We start from the raw sequence: 26,793 nt of genomic DNA on the forward strand, positions 1-26,793 counted from the left end.
CTCTGAGCAGCCCCCAGTGGGAGCTGCGTCTGCGTTACAGAACTGGAGATGGGAGGCTGAGGTGCAGGACAGGGGATTCTCCTTCCAGTGACCCCACAGGCTTTGCTCCTCGCAGGAGCATCGTGAAGTGATTCATTGCTGTGCTGGAGATAAACACAGTTATCTGGATTTCACATGTGGGACACTGCTGGTTTCTGAATGAGCCCATTTGGGGCAAGACTAGAGCAGATTTTTCCCAGGGCGCTGGGACTCCCACCAGCTCCTCAAGCCACCCTTTTCCAGGAACAGCCCCTGTGCTGGGCACTTGCATCCCTGCATTGAATGATTTGCCAAAATTAATGGTTTTATATCTTATCCTAGGTCTCTGCCACCTCCTTTTTTTTTTGAGAAAACAAGGCTTTTTTCTTTTTTCTCCCGTGAAACACCTCCATGTTTCAAATGTCCTCTCTCGCCCCAAGGCTTTGGTTTCCCATCTTTCTTGCCTTGTTTTCTCATCTCTCTCTGCTGAGGAGGGGGGAGTGGAACAGAATTCAGCACCTGGAGCAAGTGTGTGCTGACAGCTTGGGTAACAGCATTACAGGATTTTCTGTGCTCTCTTCTGACCCGTTATTTTTGCACTCCATCATTTCGATATTGCCGTGCTCTCAGTGGAGGTTTGCATGGGGCAGCTGACACAATGGTTGGTCTTACACTTACTGCCCAGTGAATTTACCCCTGCTGAAGTCTAGAAGGATTTCAGACCCCTCCTTCCTGCATGGACTGGTTTGGATTTGTCAGCACAGGGTTTCTCCTGCTCTGATGTTCCCTTCTTCTTGGTTAGGTGGCTCAGAAATTCCCAAGACTTCATCATTTTTAATTAACCTAAATAATGTTCTTTTCATCTGCAAACTTTGTCTCAGTCTGCAGCCTAGTTTTCAGGTCATTAATAAAGATACTGAGCAACAGGAGACCTGGTTAAATACTTCTGCTGGTGGGTTGTTAATTATTTCCCTCTCAAAAAACAAGTCCCAGGCCTAGTTTTGTCAAGGCCCTTAGCAGCCTCAGGTCTGTGTTCAGTGTCACCCACATCTGAAGCCCAGTCTGGTTAAACCAAAGCTCAGCTTGGTATGGGAAGTCTTCAGACAGCTGAGATCAGCCTAGTAATAATTTAGGCTTAAGTCAGCTCCTCACAGAGCAGCTGTACTGAAATGATATTTCAGTTGAGAGCACCTTTATTGAAATGGGCTGAAACTCGAATGGAGGTGGGTTCAAAGCTTTAAGTTTCCTTTGTAGAGAGCTCTGAGAAGAAACCTTGGAAAGCATCAACACACTGTTTCTCTGAAAACCCTCCTCACTGAGGGTGAGCCCCAGGGTGCTCTCTGGGACCATCGTGATCTCTTACAGCTCCTCTGGCTCTGTTTTGTTGTCACCAGTCTTCCTCACCCTACCACAGTTGTCCCTATTTTCAGGTTGCTTTCCAAGTCTCTCTTAGGGTCAGATGTGGCATTTGCCACCCCTGAGCTGTTTTTCAGAGCAGCTGGTTTTGCTGGTGATTTTGCCTGTCACATTTTATAGGCTCCTTTGGGACTGTTGTGCTTGGAGAGGCAAAGCTAAAGATGCTCTTGCCATGACATAAGCTAGAGTTTAAGCTGACAAAATGCTGGTCCTAATGGGATGTTTGGGGTGAGTGGTGTGAATTCTTATCCCCCATCATCATCACAAACTCTGGCTGGGAGGCCTCAGGGAAGGACAGAGGGATGTGATTGCTGCCATCCTCTTCACTGGCTGATGGGGCTGTGGCTTGGCAGTGATGGGAGAGCAGAAACTCCCCAGGAGGGGCACAGGGAGCCTCATTTCTGAATTCAGAGAATAATTAAATGCCCTCAGGTGTCAGGGGGTTGTCAGGTGCTGTGGCCCAGGCTGCTCTGAGAGCCAGGGGATGGATGGATGGATGGATGGATGGATGGATGGATGGATGGATGGATGGATGGATGGATGGATGGATGGAAATCATGTACCAAAATTATGGTCTCTGGGCTGTCTGCAGTAAATATCTCCAGCAGGCTTAAACTCCAGCCCTGGCAGCAGCAAAGGTGAATGTGATTTGCACAGAAAGTGTTTGCTGGGGCTCATCTGTGTCAGCACTTGCAGCTCCTTCAGAGCCAGCCACGTTGCCGCTTGTTTCCGCTCTGACTTGCAAAGATTTATAGATATATTTTTAGACCTAATATATTAATACACTCCCTTCCAAGAAATATAAACTATGAGCTTCCTGCTCTCTGGGAGATTCATTATGTTTTGCTGAAAGCAACCAAAGTTGTTTTCCTTTCCAATGAGCACACAAGTGTCTGGTCCCACTTACCGACTGGAGAAGGTGATTAATTCCTCTGGTTTTGGAGGCAGCAGCAAAACATAGTCTGGAGATGCAGAACCACCCTGCAGCCTCGCTGGGGCTGAATTATCTGGCACAATGGAGCCTGTAATTAGCAGGTAGAGAAGATGCTGCATGTGGAGCATTAGAGGATCACAGAGGGACAGGTTACAGGGCAGCCGAGGGAAACTAAAGATTAGGCCCAGGCAGTAACAAATTGAGTGTTTTCATCTCTCCAGGATGTTAAATCTCTATAATATAAATCTGAATAAAGAAAACCTTCATTGATGTAAAGGAGTTCAACCAAAACAGAGTCTGGGGCTGTTGTACCACATAGCATGCAGCACTGCTATCGTTCCTGCTGCTCTCTCTCAGAACAAGGATTCTTTCTCTTGACAGTTAGGAAAATTTTGAAAGTGGGAGAAAAAAGGTATCTTTACAGGAGGTGCAGGTGAAATACAAAGTGGAACATATTCACTGGAGGGCCTGAAATCTTGGTGTGACTTACCGAATCAGGATGCAGAGTATTGGTGGAAATCACTTTCCACCACTAAATTATTTTGGAGAAAGTGTAGGATACTAATCATTAGCTAGTAAATGGGATTTTTTCAGGTGTCTGACTTGGGCATGGCGAAAACCTGAGCAGAGAGTCCTTTTCTCTGGAAACATGGGGATCAAAATAATCTCATGAGATGTCAAAGCTGACAAAGTGAGGCAATGGGGCATGGACACAGCAGTTGTGGGGCAATGGGGCATGGACACAGCAGTTATAGGGCAGTGCCATGGGCACAGCAGTTATGGGGCAGGGGCAGTGCCATGGACACACTGCCTACGGGACAGTCCCTGCTGTTTAACCCCACTAGCACAGAGGGGTGGACATCCTGGGAGGTGGGCAGTGGGGCTGGGCACCCATCTCCTCAGGCTTGCAATCCCTGTGTGGAGCTGTTGGCTGCAGGTGTGCTCGGGGCCAGGATCCATCCCAAGGACAAAACTGTGCTTACATGGATGCAAACCAGACCCAGCAAGTCCATTCACAGCATCCCTCACGTGTGCTGGTGGGAAGTGCCCCATGGTGGGGAAGGCTGCTGGCAAGGACCCGGCCCTGGAGTCCCTGTGGCTGCTCAGGTGATGTTTTCTCCTCTCTGAGCTTCATGCAGGTGACTGCTCTGACAGCCCAGCCCACGCAGACATGGGCTGGGCGGACAGCAATATTCCATAATACCCCTCACAATTGTTCCTTTAACAGGCATTGCTTGGATTATGTATAAGAATTAATAAATATTAGAGTGGATTTAAGAAAGTGGATTTAAGAAAACCCTTTGGTGTTGGTAATTGTAACTGGCAGCCAGCACCACCGGGCCCAGCTCCTCTCTGTGTGTCCTGGCAGGCTGAACATGAGCTTCTTTTCTTGTGAAGCCCATGCTGGGCTCCAGGGCCATTCTGGGGGCAGCTCCAGTGTCACCTCTGTGGTTTCTCAGGCAGGGCCCAGAGTGCTGGAGCACAAGGATTTCAGCAGGGGTTAATGCTTCCTCGTTAGTGTGGCTGTGCTGATTAGTGCCTGCACCCACCCAGCTGACAACAGCCGGGCCTTGGTGTCCCCTCCCCATGGCAAACCCACAGCAGGCAGTCTGGGGACTGTCACCAAGCCTGGAAGGGTGGCACAGCCAGAAATCCTCCATGATCTGAGGGTGAGGGCTGTGGGGGGAAGATGGGAGCTCAGTTCGCCAGGGCAGCTTTTGCATTTTCCCTTTGTCAGCATGAGCTAATGTTGAACAGGGCAAATCCTTCCCCCCAGAAGGAGCCTGGCAAGACCTTCCCTGTGAATATATGAATAGCAGTTGGGTAAGCAGTGCATCTGAATTTATGAATGATTTGACACCGACAGGCTGAAACAAACTGTAATTTTATTGTGGTAGATTTAGTGGGTCAGACATATACATGCCACGTCAAAATGACCTAGAAAACCTTTGTAGGTCAAATTATTGCTTGAAAACTTCTCTTTTTCAAAGGCAAGGCTATAAGTTTTCGTGCTTATCTGACACATTTTCCTTCTGAAAGTGCAACATCAGGACAGGATTTGTCATGTCCTACACTGAGAAGGCAGAAAGAAACCTGAAGAAGGAGAATACTAATTTCTTAATGAAACAAGACCTTTTCTGGCCACCTCTCTTGTCCTGAGATAGAATGTTGGATACCTGGCTGGCAGGAATTCAGGGCAGAAGTTGCAACACTGATTATAGCTGTTTCCAGTGGTGCTAAAACCTTTCAAACTCCTGGGTCCTGCAGCAGCCAGCACCTCCAGCCTGCCTTTGGAATCCTAATCCTTCATGAGATGGGAAATTGTTTATTAGGAGCTTTTTCTGCCCTGAAGAGGTTCAGGGAGGCTGCTGAGGTTTGCATGTGATGGCTCCTCACTGGAGCATTGGAGTGGGGCAGAGCCACACTCTGCTGCCCTGGACACTCCAGCCTGGGAAACACGGGGTGGGTGAGGCTAGAAGGACACGGGACATCAAAGTTGTCATCCTGAAGCTCCTTCCTGCCCCGGTAACTCCTGAGTGTGAGCAAAGGCAGCTTTTGTGCTGTTAGGAGGAAGCCTGAGCTGCTAACAAAAGCTCAGCTCTTCTTGTGGGTTACTTATTTCAGAGTGCAAACAGAACATAACAGCACCTTCAACCAGGAGTGCAGAGGACTCCTCACCACCCTCATTTGCTTTGGGGTGGGCTGAGACGTTTTTGTCCTGTGGTGCTTGTGGCCATGCTGTGACACGTGGCTGCCTGAGGAGCCGGCCTTGGGCTGGAGCCCAGCTGTGGGCAGATGCTGGCAGCATCCTCAGAGGTGCCCAAATCATGGAATCTTTCAGGTTGGAAAAGACCTCCAAGGTTATCAAATCCAGCCTTCCACTGGGTACCACGGTGCCCACTAAGCCACACTGGGACACACCACCCTGGCACATGGCACATCTCATGTTTTAATGCTCCCAGCCATGGTGATCCCTGTGCCCTGCCCTGCTCCCCAGCAGAAGTCCTGCTTCCCAGCTGGAGCCAAAGGCAAGCTGTTGGCACATCCCCCCTCTGGCTTTACTCCCAGTGAAGAGTGGGCATCCATCCCAATCCCATGCCCAGGGCTCCTCCCTGCTCCCCTCCAGCTGCCCAAGGTGGGGCTGTTGGAAATAAATGATTTAAAGTCCTCCCAAGCCACAGCATTCCACAGATCTGTGGTTCACCCACCCCAGGGCTGGGTGCAGGTGGGAGCCATCCCCATGGGCATCCCACCAGCTCCCTGCCAGCACTCCCACAGGAGCAGCACAACCCAAACTCCACAGGTTCCAAATGGATTTTCCAGCCCAGCCCTGACCTACTTGAAAGTAGCTTTTGCCATCCCAGGGAAGTGGGTAATGGGAGGCTGCAGTGCCTTCAGAACAATTACAGCTCACAGCAGTCCAAATGAAAATGTTTGTTGAAAACAACATGTGCATAATTAAGGCTTAATGAGCCCTTGTCTGTTTGGAATCTGCAATTAGATTTATAATAGAAAATACCAGCAAATGCCAAATAGCTTTAAAAGAAGACTAGATAAAAGATAATTTTGCTGCAAATCTATAGTAATACTGTAATTTAATGAGCTGGAAGTGGTGCAGAGAAAGACTGTAAAAGCTTTGGACAAGTTTGTATTGTGTGTGTTTATCTTATCTGCCCATTTCCCTATCTATAAAGCTGTCAGTCTTGCTTTTAACTGCTTGGAAAAAGGCAGGACTTTGCTAAAATCAGGAAGACTCCCTTTGTTTATTTTTATTTAAGTCATTAATTAGTCAGGCAAAGCTGCTTTTTTGTCTTTCTCATCAACATGCTTTAAACTTCTTGTTAGGGTTAATAATAGTAATAAAAATAATATTAGTTATAATAATATCTTTATTCAATTATTTACAGTGAGGCAGAGGCATAATAATAATCAGAGGTGCTTTTTTCTGGTTAGTTTCATTAATTTTAATGAGTTTTTAACTGTCTTTTTAGGATGTTGACAATTTTCAGCACTAAGGGAGATATCGAACAAGTAAACCTGAGGTCAGCTTGGCTGCAGTAAGCACAGAATACCTTTAGCCCTAATGAAAATGTTAGATGGCAGTAAAATCTGGTGGAATGATGAATAAAGTGAACACACAGGCAGCAAAAAAAGGAAGAGAAGCTGAAATTAGAAGTGCTTGAGGGAGATGGTTGGGGTTTCTTTTCCTATTTAATAGTTGAGGTTGGGAATGAAGGTTTAGGTGTGGCACGTGGACCAAGGGAACCAGGTCAGTGGGGTGCTGGGGCTGTGACGTGCACACCCCCCTGAAACACAGCTCAGCAGCTCTGTGGGACCAGCCTAACTCAGCACTTGGTGAAACAGGGCCACAAGGATGTGGTGGTGCTCCTGGGGAGGCACCTTTCAGCTGTGCTGTAATGGCCCGTGGGAAACCCTGCTGGGCCTCAGCTGCTGTAAACCCTGCCTGCCCTGGGCTCTGTGTGTGCAGCTCCTGCTGCTGGGTTTGCACTCGGCTGGGGCAGCTCCAGCTCAGCCTTGCCAGCAGTGATGGGAACCCCCAGCCCTGCTCCTCACCTGCCCCACAGGATCACAGAATGAACCAGCTTGGAAAAGATCTTTGAGATCATCAAGTTCAACTTATGACCTAACACCTTCTCATCAACTAAACTGATGCCTTAGGATTTGAGCTTTTCTATTTTCCATGTATTTGTTACCCTGCAGTTCTTCAGTGTATAACTAAACCCCACACACAGTGTGAGCTGCTGCTTTCCCAATTTGGGCAGACACAGCAATTCCTCTCCAGGCTGGGAATCAAGGACACCTCCCTGCCTCAGGGCCCAGAGATGGAAACAAAAGTGAGTTGGGGGCAGCAAACTTGGGGTAAATGACTTCATTACCTGGAGCTGTAATTGGAAGATTAACCCCCAATATGCAAATGGACCAAACTTATAAAAGTGTGAAAACCAGTGACCTGTGGTCCATTTTTGGGTGGACCTGGGGGGCTTTGTCTGCCCTGGATGTACCTGAAGGCCCTTCAATAAATATAACTGCCTTTTATTCCCCTGGCCTCTGTTTTTAGGTAGTCCCAAAAAGACATCAAAATTCTGGCACCCAGTGCCACATCCAGGCATTTTTTAAACAATCCAGGGATGGTGACTCCACCACCTCCCTTGGCAGATGATTCCAGTGCAAATCACTCTTTCAGAGAAAATAATTTTCTCCTGCTGTCCAGCCTAAACCTCCCCTGAAGGCTGTGTCCTCCTGTCCTGTTGCCATTCCCTGGGAGAAGAGCCCAGCCCCGCCTGGCTGCACCCTCCTGTCAGGAGCTGTGCAGAGTGATGAGGTCTCCCCTGAGCCTCCTTGTCTCCAGGCTAAACACCCCCAGCTCCCTCAGCTGCTCCTCACAGCTCTTGTGTTCCAATCCCCTCCCCAGCCTTGCTGCCCTTCTCTGGACACTCTCCAGCCCCTCCAAGTCCCTCCCAAACTGGGGGCCCAGAACTGGGCACAGCGCTCGAGGTGCTGCCCCGCCTGTGCTGAGCACAGGGGAAGAATCCCTGCCCTGCTCCTGCTGGCCACACCACTCCAGCCACTGCTTCCCAGGGCTCTGCCCTTCTCAGGGACATGGAAACACGTGGTTCCTCTGGATCAGGTTGCCCCATCCAGCCTGACCTTGCAATTTCAGAAATTACCTTCCTATCATCCTTGTTTTAGGGTTGGGTTTTATTTAGTCTTTAAAGATCTCCCTTTTCATTAGTTTTATTATTTTTGAGTCTAGAATATGTCCAGATATTGTGATATGGATTGTACTTTGTCAGCCCTTTTTTCTTTTTTTTTCTAAGTACCACTGCAAGAGTATATTTGCATACAAAGTGGAGTGCAGAATCACAGAAAGCAGGTTTTTGCTGGTGCCAAATATCTGTGTCTTGGAAACTATTTTCTAAATGACTGGCATGGAAGATCTCTGATTTATTTTTTTTCCCTCCCAACCAGCTGGTTTTGCATAATGTTCCCCATGGTCTTGAAAAATCAATTATTTGTTTCCCTTATGCTTTGCAAGAGAAGAAAATAGACACGATCTTGAATTCTGGGGGGCAGAAATGTACCTTTGTTTGGAAAGAGGTTTGGGTTGAAGGGACCTTAAAGCTCATCTTGTTCCACTCCCTGCCATGGACAGGGACACCTTCCACTATCCCAGATTTCTCCAGCCTGGCCTTGGGCATTGCCAGGGATCCAGGGGCAGCCACAGCTGCTCTGGGCACCCTGTGCCAGGGCCTCGGCATCCTCTGAGTAAAGAATTCCCTTGTGATATTTAATCTGTGCTGAAAGAGCAGGGGTTGTGGGGTGAATTAAAGCTCCTGGTTTTCCTTGTGAATACCAATTGAGTAGCACATGTGATTTTAGGAATTACTGGAGTGAGCTGGGAGGTACTTGGGATCCAGGCTGCTTACCTGTGCAGCTGCCAGCAAGGCATTGGGACTGGAAACAAAATACATGGTCTTAGGAAAGTGCCCAGCATTGAGGCATCCCCTCCTCACTCTTCTGACAGCTCTGTTCCTCACGTCATTATTTACTCACCATGCACTCAAGAAAAGACAAATAGAGATTTCCAAACCCGTTCGTGCTCCGTGTACGTCAAACCCAGCGTCACCCGGCCAGTGCCACTGCTGCTGCTGGCAGCTGCAGCCTCACTGCCCAGGGAATTGCTTTGATTCCATCCAGGAATTCACCTCAGGTGTGTGGCTGAGCATCACTGCCTGTGCTGCACACTCCCTGGGCAGAGGGAACCAAATTATAGGGTGGGAAATCTTCCCTGTTAAGGTTTCTTCTTTCCCAGCTGCTCCCTTGCCTCCTGGGCTGTTCCAGGGCTGTGTGAGCTCCTCTCCAGGGGCTCCTCTGGCTGTTGTTCTGCTGTGCAAATCAGCACCTCCGTAAAATACTCCCAGAGCGGAGCCAGGCTGGTGGCTGCTTCCCAGGCACACAGGTATCAGCTCTATTTTTATCTCAGCCTGAGGTTTTATCTTGCAGAAAACAATGTTTCTCGGTGCCTTTGACGCCGGCACTGTTCTAGCACAGAGTCTCCGTGGCTTCTTTTAGATCTTTGCGTGTTTTCTGCCTCTCTTGGTTTCCTGTGAATTACAAGTGTTGCTGGAGGAGCAGGCAGTGCAGTTGTTGCTCGTTAGCACTTATTGTATTTATTTAACACACACCAGGCCAGTGCCAGGATGGTGCTGCATCCCTGTGCCCTCCTCCCTCCTCTCACCAGATCCCTCAGCTCTCCCTCGCACTCAGCTGCTGATGGGTGAAGGACCAGCTCAGCAAGAGCCTGGCATTTATATTTTTTTTGCAGATAAACTCCTTGAGCACCTGTGATAAACAGCTCCAGATGTGGCTGTTGTTTGGTTTTGAGAAGGAAGTGATGTACATGCCTGTGCCTTGCAGCGGCAGCGCTGCAAAACAGCAGCATTGAGCTGGTCAGCAATGGGCTGGGGAGCTCCTGCCTGAGAGCAGCAGGTGCTGCCCACCTCCCAGCAGCCTGATTTCGGTATCCATGCCCAGACTTGGAGAGGAATCTGAAAGGATTTGGGTTTTGGCTGCAGCTCTGGTGAGCTCTCGGTGCCACGGAAAAGGATGGAGATGTGCTGAGCACTCCGTGCACCAGGGCAGCTCAATGCACCAGCTCTCCCCAGCAGCATTATTACACCAGGCTAAAAGCTAAACACAATCATCTGAACACAGTCAAAATGTATTAGATCAACATCTGCCCCCAGGAGCAAAACCTGCTCAGCTGAAACCCCAACCCCTCCTCCATGCACCGCAAGGTGTAACCGTGAGTGACTTTGGCCTTTAAATGAATCACCTTTCTCTGAGCATCCTTCTCAGTGGAGCTGGGAGAAGAAGAGGAGGCTGGATGGATGGAGGATTAGCTGCTCTGTGCTGCTTTCACTTCTTTTTGGAGTCGCACAAGAAAGGGTTAAGCAGAATTTTGATCTCTGCAATATTTTCATGCTTATACATTCTGTTTCTCATTTCCATGACAAAGATGGTAGGAAGAGCAGAATAAGGTACAGAATTTGCAGAGCAATTTTAAGACTGTAATGAGAACAGAAAATAGTAGGGGGAGAAGAATTGTAATTAGAATATGAAATGGGGGAAAAAAATTAATCTATTTCCATGTCAGTCTTGAGACTAAATTCTGCTGCTCCCTGTAGCTTTCAGTGGACGGGGTTTTTTGTGTGTCTATGTGAAGAGCTTGAACTCCTCTGCAGGCTCTGAAAGATCCAGGTAAATGAGTTTAAGGCCTCATCCCCCCCAAATAATGTAATAACAATAATATTGTGTGCAGCGTTGACAGAAAGCCAGCCAGTCTCTTAGATAAATGAATGCTGTTGCTCAAATAGTGGTGGCATTTCAGGAGAATAAAAGGGGATGCTGGGGATGCTTTTGGGGTGGAGGTCTGTGTAAATACCACATCATCATGTATCACAGAAGCCCCCAAACACCAAATATTGCCAGTCCTGAGGGACATCTGCGTGTCCTGAGCCCCCCAGGCAAAGCTGGGCCACCCACATGGGGTTGTGCAGCACCTGGTCCAGCTGAGCTCTGAGTATGTCCATGGATGGAGGTCCCACAATGATATTTGATCACCCACATGCTAAAAAATGAGCTTATATCTGCCCACAGAGTTCCCAGAGGTCTGGGTTTTTTACTCATCTCTCATTTGCCCAGTTGCTGTTGTGGGTCCCTCTAAGCCACAGCGTCCTGCAGCAAGAGGTTTTGGGTTTGGGTCCAGTATGAAGAACTTCTCTGGAAGGGTTTAATTTCACTTGCTAATAATCTCAGAGTCTGTCTCCTTGATTTTAGGCTGTTAGAACCCTGCTCTCATTTCAATTTTTCACATATGTCTTCGTTGAGTCCATCCAACACCCTTCTATCCCTTCATCCCCACTTTTTCCTCATCCACGTGTGCCATTCCACACCTTGGATCCTTTTTTACTCTTCTTCTAAGAGTACAGATGGTAAAATAATACTTGGTCTTTCCCTCTTTGCTCTTTTCCTGATTGCTTCTAAAACATGAATGGCATCTTTTTGCTGAGGACTGGAAAAAAACTGGAAGTGAACTCTCTAGAAAAGTTTCTCTTCTGGACTGCAACATCAATTTTAAGGCTCATTGTCATGTCTGTCGTTGGGATTGCTTTTCTTCAGTGCATTACTTTGCATTTATTGACATTAAATTTAATCTTCCATTTCCTCAGTGCCACTTAGTGCAGTGAGACTCCTAATGCAAAGCTATTCCAAGTCGCTTTTAGTTTTGGCTGGCCTGAATAATTTCTGTCTCATTAATAAACTGAGCCCTTCCAGATCAGTTATATGATGAGCTGGAGAGATTTTAGTGAAGATGGATCATGGACCATGATCTTCTGGTTGCTAAAACCTACTGAGTGTCTTGTTGTGAGTAAAAGAACCTTCTCCTGGGCCCCATGACGTGTTAGGTTTTGGGGTTTAGAGCTGCTTTTTGAGGAACCTTGTGAGAAGTTCAACCAGAGAGATCAGTTCATCTTTCCTAGGGGCTTGCTGACCCTTCAGCAAGCTCTAAGTGGGCTGTGAGGCACAAGGTCCCTCGTCTTGGCTCCCTCTGGGCCTCCTTGGGGTGTGTTGGAGTGTGATGGGTTCACACTGAGGGAGTTGGACATGCTGGTGTGGAACCTTCCCCTTCCCACTCCTGTTTGTCTGGGCACAGAGACAGAAGGTCAGACATTTAAAATCACTGAATCATTTAGGTTGGGAAAGAACTCTGGGATTGTTGGGCCCAACCATTGACCCAGCACTGCCACCTCTAACCCATGTCCCCAAGTGTCACATCCACATGTGCACCATGCCCTGGGCAGCTGTGCCAGAGCTGGACAAACCTTTCAGTGAAGAAACTTTGCCTAATCTCCAATCTACACCTGATGTGTCCTAGCCTGAGGCCGTTCCCTCTCCTCCTGTCCCTGTTCCCTGGAGCACAGCCCGACCCCCCCGGCTGTCCCCTCCTGTCAGGAGCTGTGCAGAGCCACAAGGTCCCCCCTGAGCCTCCTTTGCTCCAGGCTGAGCCCCTTCCAGCTTCCTCAGCCTCTCCTGGTGCTCCAGCCCCTTCCCCAGCTCTGTTCCCTGCCCTGGACATGCTCCAGCCCCTCCAGGTCTATGTTGTCATGATGGTCCCAAAGTTTCCTCACACTGTTTTAGAGCAGGTGGGTCATGGGAGTTCCTTAGGATTTCTTTGGTTGGCTTTATGTTTTCCTCCTGGCCATCCCAGTGTGAGAGCTTCTCAGATGGGTCTTTGCAAGGGAGATGCTCCAGTTTAGGAATTTCTCAATACTCATTCCATCAGTGCCCATCAGGCTGGTGCAGGTCATTCCTTTCCTTCCCACCTGGCTGTAGTTTCTTGACAGCCACTACCATACCTTGGTCCCGCCAGCTCTGCAGGTTTCCTTCTCTTGGTGTATTTGAGAAAAAAACTCCTACCAGGTTTTTATCCTGCTTGTAAACTGTTCTTAAAACAAACAAACCAACCAAACAAACCACTTTTTACTGTAAGGCTTTAAGCCTCAGTATTTCAACTGTATCAAGAATTTCCCCTGGGATAATGTGTGAGAATGTTCACCATTTGTAGGAAACACCGGCCCCTCAAAGCCCCGGTGGCTGCTGTGGATGCAGGGTTTGTGTTGTGCCTCTGACACCTGCTGTGGGGTCGTGCTCCCTGTTAATGCCATTTGTCCCCAAACAAGCCACAGTGCACAGCCAGGCTGGCAGGGATGGACAGCCCAGCTTCCCCTGCAGGGCACTCCTGGGGGGAGAGTAAATCTCCTGCTGAACTCCTGACCCTCCCTGACAAGATCAACCCAGGGGCTACCCAAGCATTTCAGCACACAAATAAATAATGCTAAGCAGATCACTCCGGGCCAGAGGTTGTGTAAAGACCTTAATGGGGGAACTGCAGTTAAAGAGATTAAGCTAACCTCAGTTGTGTATTCCCTGAAGAGGTGGGATGCTAAATTACTCCTGCAGGAATTTGCAGTGGCAGCTCAGCCACGGAGCAGGGGTAGGGCTGAGGTGAGGATTTCACATCCCAGAGATGTGTACAGAGAGCATCCTTGTTGTAGTTGAGATGGTCACAACACAAAACAACACTCCATTTTCAGGAGGCTTCAAACCTGGTTTTATTTTAGATGCATGCTTTTTATACATTCTTACAAAACAAAGCTGATACTTTACTTATTGGGCACAAGGGACAAAGTGCTCATTGGAATAGGCAGTTGCAGGTTTCTCTTATTTATCCTTCTTTCTTTCTTGGTGTCTATGTCAACAACCTTGGTAAAAAATTCTTTCAGGGGTAAACATGGGTCCTCTTATCAAACTTCTCTCTGGCTCACAGAAGTGGCTGTAAAACCTCTTCCACAGATCCTTACCAGGACCAGCATCCTTGGGCATGGATCCCTCAGAGGGCTGAGCCTGGTGTGCAGGAAGCATCGTGGGGATGCAGGGCTTGGAAGCACCATGGCCAAAGTGCACTTACAGCACAATGTGCTACTCATAATACTGATAAAAATGAATTGTGGATAAAACCATTCCTGTAACACTTTCTAAAGAAGAGTTATATTTCCCCATGGTAGGAATGATGCCATTGGAAGCAGTTGAATAAAGCCTAGCAAAACACAGGCTCAGATTTTTTTTGTTTGTTTTTGAGAAGCATTAAATACAAATTAATTGTGTAACACAAGTTTTCTTGGGTCCTAACTTTTACTCAATAAAAACCTAAAGGAATTCTTTGCATGGCATTTCTTTGGGTCTGATGCATCAGGTTTTAGCTTTTATATTTTTCAGATTCTGTGCTGCTTTAGTGTGCAATTCTGGGCTTCATATTATGGGATGATGAGCTCTCTGCACAGAGCAGGGAGACAAAACAATTCCTGCTCCAGCTGGGGACCAAGGACAAATGATCCAAATCTCAGGCCCAAGAGCACAAACAATGTGGGCTGAAGAGAGAAAAACAAGCAGGATGGGACTGCATGGGCTGGGGCGGTAACTGGACAATGAACTCCAATATGCAAATGGAGCAGAACTGATCACAGTGACAGACCCTGTGAGCGCTCGTGCATTTTGGGACCATTTTGGTTCATCTTGGGTGCAGCCCTGGCTGGGCTCTTGTGCTGCCCAAGGTGGATCCACTGAGGCCTTTTAATAAATCCCTGCTTTATTCTTTAGCTCTTTCCAGTCTCTGCTCTAGGGCAGCCTGCACAAGGTCACTCTGTCTTGGTGCTGGTGGTAGCTGAGCTGTAGCTTGCTGGGAAACAAACCCAGATGCATTCCAAGAACCTGCAGTGAAATGTGGCATCCCCAGTGCACTCAGCTTGGAAATGAGGTTGTCATGAGAAGGAACCCACTGCCCATCTCCTGTGTCCTGGTACCTGGAGGCAAACCAGAGGCAAATGTTTGTAGCTCTGAGCAGTAGGAACCACTGGAGGCATCCAATTTGTTCTTAACTTGTCATTTAGTAGCTCCTTGATGGTGATGGCTCTTAATTACTGCTGGATTTGTATTAACAGGCCACCACCTTTTCAAGCTGTAGAACCTCAGCTGACCTGCAGTTAAGGTGCTCTGGTCTAGTATAGCAAAAAATGAGTGTGAAAATTCCGGTAAGACTCTTCCAAGGGAAAAAACCCAAACAAAAAAAAAAAAAAAAACTCCAAGGGAAAAAACCCAAACCAAAAAAAAAACAAAAAAAACCAGCTAACCCACCACACATAAAATAAAACTAAATAAAAAGTTTGGAAGGCTTTTGAGATCTTGCAGGTATCACAGAAGGTATTACTGGTATGAATTTTGCCCACATATTCTGGTCTAGTGGAAGGTGGCCCTGCCCATGTCAGGGGAGTTGAACTGGATGATCTTTAAGGTCCCTTCCAACCCAAACCAATCTCTGATTCCAGTTTTTCATCCAGAGCTGAAGTTTCCATCTCAGTTCGTGGCTCCCACAAAATTAAAAGGATGTGATGAGATTCATAATAAAAATGTACAAGCTGGCAGTGCCATCCAGGAAAAAGTAACACCTTCTTGGAATCTTGGCAGGAGGTTGTGTTTCTTTCCACTGGGCCCTTCCCATTTAGCAAACATTTGTTCTCCCTGTGTGCACAGAGCTGGAGATCCCACAGCTGCTGCACTTTGGGGTCTGTCCCAGCCTGCTGCCTGCCTTTGTTTTCCTTTTTCATATTCATCTGGCTAACATGAGACCTGTGTGACCTCTGGGCACATTTACAGGTTTGAAAATAATGCTATGGAGCAAAAATAACAAACCAAAGTGAGTCTAGAAAAGCAATAAAAAATTTTAAAAGCGCTTTGTACAACAACATCTGAATTGAGCTCCGTGTATGGGCTGATAGAGCAGTGCCAGCTGCAGCTCCCCTGGAAGAGCTATAGTAAAAGAATTATATTTTTAATTAAGTTCTCCATGAAAAACTGAATTTCAGACAGTGTTTTGTCACACTTTTGTCTTTGCTTGGACCCAAAATACTCGGTAGGTTGTCCCATGGAGGGGTGCAGTTGTGGTTTGGTTTCCATCACCCTGATGTCCTTGGAGCTCCCTCTCTGAATGGGGCTGGCAGCATCCCTGTCCTTATCCACCAGTGCCAGGCAAAGCCACCTCCTGTGGCACAGGATGGAATCCTTGGGGCTGGAGCTCTTGTCACCTGCAGACCAAGGCAGTTCAGTGGCGCCCATTTGACTTTGTTGACAGATTTGGTGGAATTTGGGGCACCTTCCCTTCTCTCTCACCCTTTCCCTTTGACTTCCCCTTTTTCCTTCCCCTTCCCTTTTTATTTCCCTTGTTTCTTTCCCCTTCCCTCCCTGCTCATTTCATGCAGGAGAGAATCGGCCACAGCCACTGATTTGTTTAATAGGCTGGTCCTATTAACCAAAGAATAATAAAATTAACTAATTGCAACCAAGCAAAAGTGATAAAGTGATTAAGACAGCTGTACAAGAGGATGTCCTTTTGAATTAGGACTTGAAAATGATCCCTGCCACATCATTCAGTGCAGGCTGGCTTTTGGGGTAAGGAGGGTGATGAATGGCTGTATCCAGGTCTGGGACAGGAGCTAGAGTGAAGGAAAAAAGGGAGGAGGCATTTATAACCAAGGGGAAATATTAAAACTTCTGTTTCTATCATAAATCTACCTGGTATGATGGGGCTGATTGTTTTGAAGTGCATTCTGTAGCAAAACAATAATGAGAAGAGGGAGAGAACATTACTTATCTGCTCTACCTGGCTGCTGCATAACTGGCAAACATCTAATTGAAAAAATATCCTGATGGGAGAATTTCTAATAAATTTGTTTGCACCTTCATAGCCTGGAGGAGAGGGAAGAAAATCCAATCAGCAGTGGGGAAATTCCAAAGTTTCCATTGCATTTTGAGTCTTGATTTTCAGGCTCGCTGCTCAGCCTGGAAAACAGAGAAACAGTAATTTTGAAGGCAGGATTCATTACAGTTGTTATGAAGGCATCAAGGGCAGAAGGAATTGTGGAATGGAGGTAGGGGAACAGTAGAAATCCATAAAAAATACATTCTGACAAACAAAAGGATGTGGAGACAGGGGTGGGTTTGCTCTGGGTCTCTTCTACTGAAGGATACTTTTGGTTTGCTGAATGTAACTTTCAAGGTAATTTTTTTCCCTGGAGAAAAAGGTGGTGGCCAGGTGTCTTCTCATGGGAGACAAGGGATGGAATGAGAGGAATCAGCCTCACGTGCACCAGGGCAGGTTTACATTGGATATCAGGGAACATTTCTTCACTGGAAAGTGGCGAGGTGCTGGAACTTCATGTGCACCAGGGCAGGTTTAGTTTGGATATCAGGGAACATTTCTTCACTGGAACAGTGGCCAGGTGCTGGAACAGGTAGCCCAGAGCAGTGGTGAAGTCACCATCCCTGGAGGGATCTATGAGAGGTGATGTGGCACGTGGGGACATCATTGAATGGTGTCCCTGGCAGTGCTGGGAGAATGTTTGACTCAGTGATCCCAGAGGGTTTCTCCAGCCTTGGAGATTCCGTGATTCTCCACCAACCTCTGGCACCTCTGCTGCCAGCCCAGGTGTGTCTGCTGGGGTTGGTGGGGCTGTCAGAGGGTATTTGGGTGGGGTCAGAGGGTATTTAGGCAGGGTCAGAGAGTATTTAGGCTGTAGAGCTGGTTGGATCTGGGTTCCTGGAAGCTCCAGCTGGAGCTGTGCTGCCAGGAGCTGGCTGTGCCAGTGACCACCTGCCAGGTGGAGGGAAATCCAGGTTAGAGTGGATGGTGTCCAGCTGCCTTCTGGGGAATTGTTTGTCTCACTGCATCCCACAGCTCCTGCCCCACGGGTGGATCTCACAGAATCCAGCAGCTGCACAGGAATCCTCTCCCACCTGCTGCAGCTGCTGCTGGTATTGCTTAATGAATACCACAATACCTGCTCCAGTTTTACAGCTTTTAATTGGTTTGCTGTGCCAGAGGACAGTTTGGCAATTAGAGGGTGTCTGAGGCCAAGCAGAGCCCTGTTAGCCCCACTTGGCTTTACTAACTCTGCAGACTTTAATAGCTAATCCTGTAGCACTCTGAGAAATGGAAGCATAATTAATTGTCTAGGCTGAAAATCTTCACCTGCTTTTATTTAGATTTTGCTTTTATTGCTCTTAATATGGCCAATTTCTGTTAAGGCATAACTGGAATCAGCTCCATATCAGAGAGTGAGAGAACAGGTGAAAGGTAAATGATCTCCAATTCATCATCCTGCTGGTAAGGGCAGGAGGGTTGGCTCTTCCCCTTGTTAAGTGCAAGGTGTCACTCACAGCTGGTACCTCCAGCCTCGTCTCGGGAGTGTTTTATGGCCCAGCCCGTTTTTATTGCCATAATTAATTAGTGAACTCAGCCTTGAGGCCTGCCCCAGCCGTACTTGGAGCTGCAGCCAGTCCTGCAGGGCTTTTTTCCTTCCTTTGGAACCTGAGCGGGTGAAAAGCTCCCGCTGCAGCTAATTAGTGAGAGGAGTTGTAGCTCTCCATGGGGTTTTGTGGCCTGATAAGTGGATTAGCAGCTGGGAGCTGGGTGTGTGCTGGAGCTGTGGGACACAGGAGGATGGGCTGGGCTCGGGCTGTCCAGCCATGACGTGGAGCAGAGTCCTGGCAGGGCAGGCAGGAGCCCAGGAGAAGAGGGGATGGATGTGCCAGGCTGTGCACAAAGACCCCTCCTGAATGCTCCATGTCGTGGTTGGGACAGAGACAATCCAAAGCAACACTCCATTTTCAGAAGACTCCAAACCTGGTTTTATTTTATCATGCATGCTTTTTATGCATGCTTACAACACTCCTAAGTTGACACTTTACTCATTGGTCAGGAAAGACAAACAAAGTGCTCATTGGAACAGGCAGTTGCAGGTTTCTCTCATTTATCCTTCTTTCTTTCTTGGTCTCTATGACAACGACCTTGGTAGGAAATTCTTTCAGGGGTAAACATGGATCCTCTTATCAAACTTCTCTCTGGCTCACAGAAGTCACTGTGAAACCTCTTCCACAGCTCCAGAGTGATTCTGCATTGCTGCAGGAGCTTTGCTTTGGTGCTGAGGTCTGAAAGAGGATTAAATGGGACCTGCCCAAGTCTGGACATTTCCATTGATGGAAGTTGGCTTTTTATATCAGATTGATGGTCTAGCAGGAATTTTAGCAACAGCTTCTTTGGGTGATGTTTGCTGCATTTGTGGGTTCACACATTTGAATTATTTCTTTGAACTGGAGTGATTCATTCCTTATTTCACTGAAAAAATCCCATATCCATGCCATGCCAGCATGTCCCATTGCAATAACTGGGATGAAGGTGTGCTCATACCTTCTCAAAGTGTTCAAACAGCAGCTCAGGGTTTTCCTCTGGGAATTCTGGCTCTTGATGTGGAGAGCCAGGAAGGTATTTGGGATGCACAGCAGCATGGTGTGCAGATGGCATTTTATTAACTCTTTCTTTTGCCTTTCTAGTTTGATGGGGAGAACATGTACATGGGGATGAACGACAATGCCCAGGAGTTTCTATCGGCCAATCAGGTAAGTGTTCTTTTGCTGGGGTGAGATTTTTAGGGGACTAAAGCACAAATTCTCTGTGAATCTGCCCTCCTGGGACATCAGCAGTGTCCATGGAGGAGGTCAGAGCCCAGCTGCTGCCGAGGAGCAGCAGGTGCAGCCCTTGGTGCAGGGGTTGGGATGCATTTCCATCCTGGTGCTGCTGCCTGCCACTGGAGCCTGGCTCTTCTGAAAAGCTTTGCTGAAGAGCTTTGCCTCAGCATCCCTCACTCCAAACGAAGGTGCATTTGGTGTTTCTGGACAGAGTGAAGTTTCCAAGTATTGTGTGCTGTTCAGGTGTCTCCTTCCCTCATGTGGAGTATTTCCTGCAGCTAAATAGATTAACAGGGGAGAAAAAGGAATCAAAGGGTTCCTGTTTTGGAGCTAGAAACCCACATGTGGGGGACCAGAATAGAAGTGTTCATGTCTTGCAGGTGCCTGCACCTTTTCTGGGTGTGGATGCACATGGAGAAAACATGGAGTGGGGTGCTAAACCTGTGTGTGGGTTGGAACATGATCTTTAAGGTGATCTTCCAACCCAGTCCTGTGATTCTCTAAAGTTAAGCCCATATTTAGGTCCTGCTGGGACAGGAGGACTTCAGCACATGCTTTTCTGTCCCCCTGACCTGGAGATGAGAGCTGGTCCCCTGTGCACCCCTCGGGGGTGGCCTGGCAGGGTTAGAGGTGCTGCACCCTCAGCACAAAGCACCTCATCACATGCAGCCTCAGAGGGAAGGGGGCAGTTCCTTGCTGACACGTCCCAGCACCCATTTTTGGTTGTGTTGGGCTGTTTTGTTGACCACAGACCCAGCCCCACAGAGTGTCCCTGGGGTTTGGGACATCACTGTGGATTACATGCAGGGTGCTCCAGTGGCAGCAGGGGTTAAACTCTGTCCATATTACATAGGAATGGGATGAAATCCTGTGGTTTGCCTCCTTGGAGCACAGCAGTGCATTGGCTCATGGCTCAGGAGAGCTGGCACTGGCAGCTGGCACTGGAAGCTGTCCCCACCGTGGCGTGGGGAGAGGCTGTTCCTGCGTGAGGAGGAATTCCAGGGTGGGGAAGGAACAGCAAACTTTGTGCTGCTGAGTGATTCAGCAGAAACAAATATGTGTTCAACCAACAACAGCGTGGGGTTGATCATTAGAGCCAGGAATTGCCAGGGGGTGAGTAAATATGGGAAAGAATGGGGTGATCCTGAGTGCCCCATCCAGGGGTCAGCCCTGTCCCCCAGCTGTGCAGAGCCACATGCTGTGGATGATCACAGGGCAGTTGTTGCAGATCCTTTGCATTTAAAACCTCCCAAGGGACAAGGATTTCAGTGTGAAGGGCTGGCAGTGCTGGCACAGGGACCAGCCCCAGCCCCTGGCCACGATGCGCCTGCAGGACCAGTTTGGATTTGGGCAGAGCCATGGCCAGCATGAACCATTGGTGTTTCCTCCTTAGCACCTATCTCATCCCATTTCCCTCAAGGGTGGCCATGAGAGGGAGGTCAGCAGGGCTGCTGTGGGGCTGGGAATGCTTTGCTGCACCTCAAGGAGGAGGGTTGGCTCCCAGAGGAAGGCAGGGATTACCAGGTGGTGGAGGAGTCATGTCCTGAGTTTGATCCTGGAGAAGGATCAACCAAACCAGCTTAGATCCCTGTAACTTGGGCAACAGGAGTTCACTCTTCATTTGCTCTGTTTACTTGCTATTTCCCATTTTGGAGTAGCAGTTAAGGGTGGAGAGGGAGGAAAGTTCTTTCCCTTGGCAGAGGAGGGCAGGAACCCCCCACTGCAGGGATGGCTTCGTGCACAGGGGTGTGCTGCTCTTTCTCCACCAGCAAAAGGACTACAGAAAGTAACATGGAAAATAAATGGGGACCTTTGCCTTGTTTGGCACCCCCAGGTCCCTCCCTGGGCTGGTGTGGGACAGTCAGAGGGGAGCTGGGAGTACAAGGGGGCACCTGGGCTCTGTGGAGGCTGCAGTGACCCCCATAACCTCATCAGGGGTGGCAGGAGTGCAGCTGGGAGGGAAGGTGAGGATCCCAGTTCATGCCCTGCATGAGCTTTGGCCGAGGAGGATGAGGAGCAGCTTCCTCCTCACCCTCCTTAGTGCACCATCTCCCTTTATTTGCCTGCACATCAGCACTTGTTTACTGGTTTTACAGCCCCAGCCATGACTTCAGCACTAATGACACAACTCTGTTATTTAAATGGGGGTTCCAGATGGTTTTTATTGTTTGCTAAACCTGTTGTAACCCGAAGGAGTACATTAAACAGCAGGAGGGGGGTTTCACAATCTCACCTCAGAGGCTGCTGAACCACCAGATTCCTTTACAGCCCGTGAGGGACATCCAACAGCCCTTGGGTTCCTTCAAGACAAAGGCAAATTGTACACACTCTCAGAGCTGGAAAATCACACTGCAGCAGATGAGCCTGGTGGGTTGGGGTTTTTGATCCTGCAGCTCCCTGACAGCAGCTTTGTCTCAGCCCCTTGTCTGGTTTTTGATCCTAAGGAAGTTCTGTTCATCCCAGGGAAGAAGGCTCCAGGAGAGCTGGAGAGGGACTGGGGACAAGGCATGGAGGGACAGGACACAGGGAATGGCTCCTGCTGCCAGAGAGCAGGGTTAGGTGGGATACTGGAGAGAAATTTCCCCCTGTGAGGCCCTGGCACAGCGTGCCCAGAGCAGCTGTGGCTGCCTCTGGATCCCTGGCAGTGCCCAAGGCCAGGCTGGATGGGGCTGGGAGCAGCCTGGGACAGTGGAAAGTGTCCCTGCCCATGGCAGGGGGGTGGAATGGGATGAGGTTTGAGGTCTCTTCCAACCCGAACTTTTCTGGGTTTCTGCAGTTTCTCATGGTAAGAGTGTGGTAAAGCCAGGATTAGGGTCCTCCTGCCTCTCCTTCATTATTCACTGCATAGCTGCCAGCTTGAGGGGAAAGAGAAACAAAACCTCACAACAAAACCCGTGTAAAACCCCCACAAAACACCATCCAAAATACCTTCCATACAGAAGTCAGGAGCCCTCTTCCTTCCTCCGATCCTCCTTGTTGGGATGGCTTCTGTGCCATGGTTACAGATCTTGTCATCCCAGAGGGGTTGGACTCAGCTGAGGACAAAATGCAGAAATAAAGGAGCCTAAAACATAATGAGAGCACTGACAGCTCACACCAGCACAACCTGCTTGGGGAAAATAATTCCTCTTGTTCCATCAAATAGGAGGGACATTTGACCCCAGAAGTGAGTCAAATGTGAAATGTAATTCAACCTCCAGCAGAGGCCAGGGTATAAATGCAAGCTGACATCTGATAAAACCATTGTGGACATTTGACCCCCGAAATGAGTGAAGTATCTCTTGTCTCTTGTGGAGTCAGCAGAGCATCATTCCTCACCCCTGTTAATTTTCATTCTTTCTTTCCCACCCTCCTCCTCAGACAAAGGCAAGGAATTAAGTAATGTGAAAAATCCCAAGGAATACACAGATATGAAGTGCTCTGCAAGATCAGTAAAAATGCAACGGTGCTGGTGAAAGAAATAAAAACATCTGCAAAATCAGTGGGCAAATATATTTATTAAGGTCATTGTGATAAGGACAGTAACACCAGGAAAGGGAAAGGCTGAGGAATGAGGTTGGTTTTATTTGGCATCAAGACTTTTGCACTTGCAGGAAGAGTCCATGGGTGCTTTAAAAAGGTGAATTAACTCTGCCTGGGAATCCCCTGTGAGAAGGTATCATCATCCCCTCTGCTGGGTGGAGAAATGCAGGAGCTGCCTTGTCAGGGAGCTGGGGGTGATGTGATGAGGTTGTGGGGACTGCCAGGCCCTGGCATGGCTTTGGGGACCATTGTCCCCTGGCCTTTGGGAGCAGGGATGTGACTGTGTGCCTGGTCAGTGCAGGGGCATTATGGAAAGCCTCAGGGGGGTGTTTGCTGCATTTCCCCTCCCTCCATGATTATCTCTGGCTGCTAGCAGGACAACAGGCAGCTTGAAGGAGAAAAGAGATGATTATTTATCACTGGACTGTTTGGATCCTGTGCCCTGACAGATCCCAGGAGATTTCAGATTCCAGCTGAGCAACCAGCCCATTTCTGTCCCAACAAGTAAATTCGTGTGACTCCTCATGGAAAGGCTGTTCAACACCTGGGCTGTTCAGCCCAGGGAGACTGTATAAGCAGCTCTTTGCTTTTGGAAGTGAGGGCACAGACAGGACCCACTGCTATAAAGGATTGAAAATATGAGAGTTCAATTAAAAATAGGAGAGTTAAATTGACCAAGTTTTTGGCACACCATTTCCTCCTCCTGAAGCTGTTCCTGTGTGTTGCTCCTGGTGGCAGGCTCATGCTGCCCATCTCTGTGTCAAAAATGTCAGGTCTTGGCTGCCAGCTTTGCACAGCTGCCCTGAGCAGCCTGGGGGAGTGGAAGTTGTCTCTGCCCATGGCAGGGGCAGGAACTGGATGGTCTTTAAAATCCAATCCAAACCATTCCAGGATTCTGCAGCTGAAAAAGCAGGGTGCCTGGAGAAGGTGTGGCTGCTCCTGGATCCCTGGAAGTGGCCAAGGCCTGGTGGGATATGATGCCTCAGGTTTAGCTTTTATATTTCCAGATTCTGTGCTGCTTTAGTGTGCAATTCTGGGCTTCACACGAGGGGATGGTGAGCTCTCTGCACAGAGCAGGGAGACAAAACAATTCCTGCTCCAGCTGGGCACCAAGGACAAATGATCCAAATCTCAGCCCCAAGAATATAAACAATGGCAGAATAAAGAGAGACATCCATCCATTCCGGGATTCTATGACAGAAAAAGGATTTCACCCAAGCCTGGTGAGACACCTGCTGCAGGTGACATCAAGTGTCCCATCTATGTGTGGAGCAGCACAAGGGGCTTTAATTTGGGCTCTGGGCATTAGGGTGAGACTGGGTAACTCATGGATGGGCTACTTACACTGCCAAGAAAGCAAATCCATGGGCAGGGACATGTTTCTGGGGGCTATGGATATGTGTAAAACAGAAGGTGGATTTTCCCTGGCTGTGTGTGACTCGGGGAGCCCTGCTGGGCACAGGGGCTTTGCTGACACCCCGAGGGAGATGCAGTTAGGAGAGATGACATTTGTCATGTGCACAGACATCCACAGCATGTCTGCAGCCATGCTCCAGTATGAACCTGAGTGTGGGGTGAGCCACAGCCTCCCCTTCCCACCCACGTGGGATCCATCTGCGGGTGTCCCCCCGTGCCTGCACGTGGATAAATCAACATTTATCTCCTGTATCTATTGCCCTTTATCTCCCTGCCTCCGTATATCCCCACGCTGGGGTCTGTATTAGCCATAATAGATACAGTGAGTCACTGATCTGGTGGGTCAAATGGTCAGGGCTCTTTGATCAGCCGTCAGGATCCATTACCACCAGGGCCTCTGCTGGGGCTGGAATTACAACTTACATTTGACTCATTTCTGGGGTCAAAACGTCCCTCTTATTTGATCGAATGACAGAAATTGTATAATTTGTATATATCCCTGAGCCATATGTGCTCTGAGTGCCACTCTAATGTGTTTTATAAAGGCACAGCTGTCTTGGTGACTTATTTAAAATGGGATTTTGAAGTAGTGTTCTTGCCGTTTAATGTCCTCATTCAGGGTTACACAAGGTTTATCAAATAATAAATAACATTTAGAACGTTGGTTTTAACATAACAATGGCTTTGCTGCTTATAAGGAACTGGGCGGTCCAATAAAGCTGTGTTTGGTAAATAAGTGATAATGCAGAAAGCAAAGACAGGATAATTAGAAATTAATGATGTGTGGGAAGCTATGGATACCTTCCTCATGTTCTGCTAACGCTCCAGACGAGACAGAGCTCCTCTTGGCAGCCTCTGCTATAAAATATGCCTTCAAACCTTGTCATAATACTGGCAGACGTGTTGTTCCCACCAGTCTTGACTGAATCACAGCAAAATGTCAACACTTGATAAAATAAACCTGGGGCTGGGGCAGACCCACGTGAGTGCAGGGCTTCCCCATCCCTGCTGGGGACACGGAGGCAGAACACAGTGGCTGAAGTGGCCGTGGAGCCCTGGGCAGAGTGAGGGTAACTGGGGGCTCCTAATGAACGTGTGGGTCACCCTGCCCTCCTTCTTGCTTCTCCCTCCAGAGCAGGAGCTGGGGCCAAGGTGGTTTTCAATCCATCAGTGGTGGAGCTGCTCTCCCACTGACAGTGAAGCAACAACAAGCAATTGCTCAGGTGTGAGATGTCCTTCTGGCAGTTGTCTCTGGCCTGCCAGCTGTGTGAATCTGGACGAGCTTCCAGCACTTTGTTTGTCCCACAAAGTGCAGCAGGTTGCTCATGGTCACCACAGCCACTGCCTCAAACCTGGGATTGCTTGGGAAGAAAGGCAGGAAGAGCCAGGAGATCACTTGGCTGAGCAATTCCTTAGCGTGGCCTTCTCTTGAGTCATATAAAAAGGTCTGCACAGAAAATTAGAGCCTATGGTGAGGTTATTCTTTGTGCAATTTCCACTTAAGTCCCTTAATGGACTTTGGTGTTTCTAATTAATCTTTGCACATGAAGAAACTTGGTTTAACTTTCATAGAATCACAGAATGGATTGGGAGGGAAGGCACCCTTAAAAGTCATCTAATTCAAGCCCTCTGCAAGGAGCAGGGACATCAACAATGAGATCAGGCTGCTCAGGGCCCTGCCCACGCTGACCTTGGGTGTTCCCAGGGATGGGACATCCACAGCTTCTCTGGGCAATCTGTGCCAGGGTTTCAGCACCCTCTGAGTGAATAATTGAGGAGGCAGGGTTTGGGGGCTCCATATTCTGGATTTTTGGTTTGAACTGTTGATCACAGGAACAGGTGATATCAGAGGTTGGTCTGTGCTAAAGGAAGGCACATGTAAGTGAGGGGTTAACATAAGGGGCAATTCCTTTTTTAAGGGGGGCATGGAGAGCTCTGGTGCTCCTGAATTTCCAGCTGCTTTGTGCTCTTTGGACTTTACTCTCTTGTGCCTGTGCAGAATCTTGGTCTCTTCCAATCTGCAAATAATCTGTATTTTTAAGTCTGGAATTGGCCCTATCAGGGGCAGAGCACACCTGAAAGTAAATAACTGATGACTCCACTCCCTTTACAAGGATACATTGCAAATACTGCAGGAACATACAGATATATGAGTATAAAACACCCCTGGTGAAGGGAAAAGAGAGGTTTGTATAGACTCAGAGTTGAAAGAGGATTACACAGAGTTTGGGAGTGTGCACTGCAGGCCCCCATGCTAAGATACAGATTTTTGCTCTCTCCCTGCTGTTCTTTGAGTAATACTGTATAATTTCATATGTTGTGCT

General features: G+C 48.4%; 1 protein-coding gene across 2 annotated transcripts in view; it reads left to right on the top strand.

The window, feature by feature from the left end:
- TOX2 (TOX high mobility group box family member 2) overlaps positions 1 to 26,793 on the top strand; it is a 153,178-nt gene that overhangs the window by 42,123 nt on the left and 84,262 nt on the right. For both annotated transcript variants that reach the window (XM_039728203.1, XM_039728204.1), the window contains exon 2: positions 19,397 to 19,462. In XM_039728203.1, coding sequence (XP_039584137.1) covers positions 19,397 to 19,462 — 66 coding nt within the window. The remainder of the gene's footprint in view (positions 1 to 19,396; positions 19,463 to 26,793) is intronic.

This window comes from Passer montanus, unplaced genomic scaffold (genome assembly GCF_014805655.1).
Source record: "Passer montanus isolate IOZ18808 unplaced genomic scaffold, ASM1480565v1 scaffold64, whole genome shotgun sequence".
In the NCBI taxonomy this organism is placed as follows: domain Eukaryota; kingdom Metazoa; phylum Chordata; class Aves; order Passeriformes; family Passeridae; genus Passer; species Passer montanus.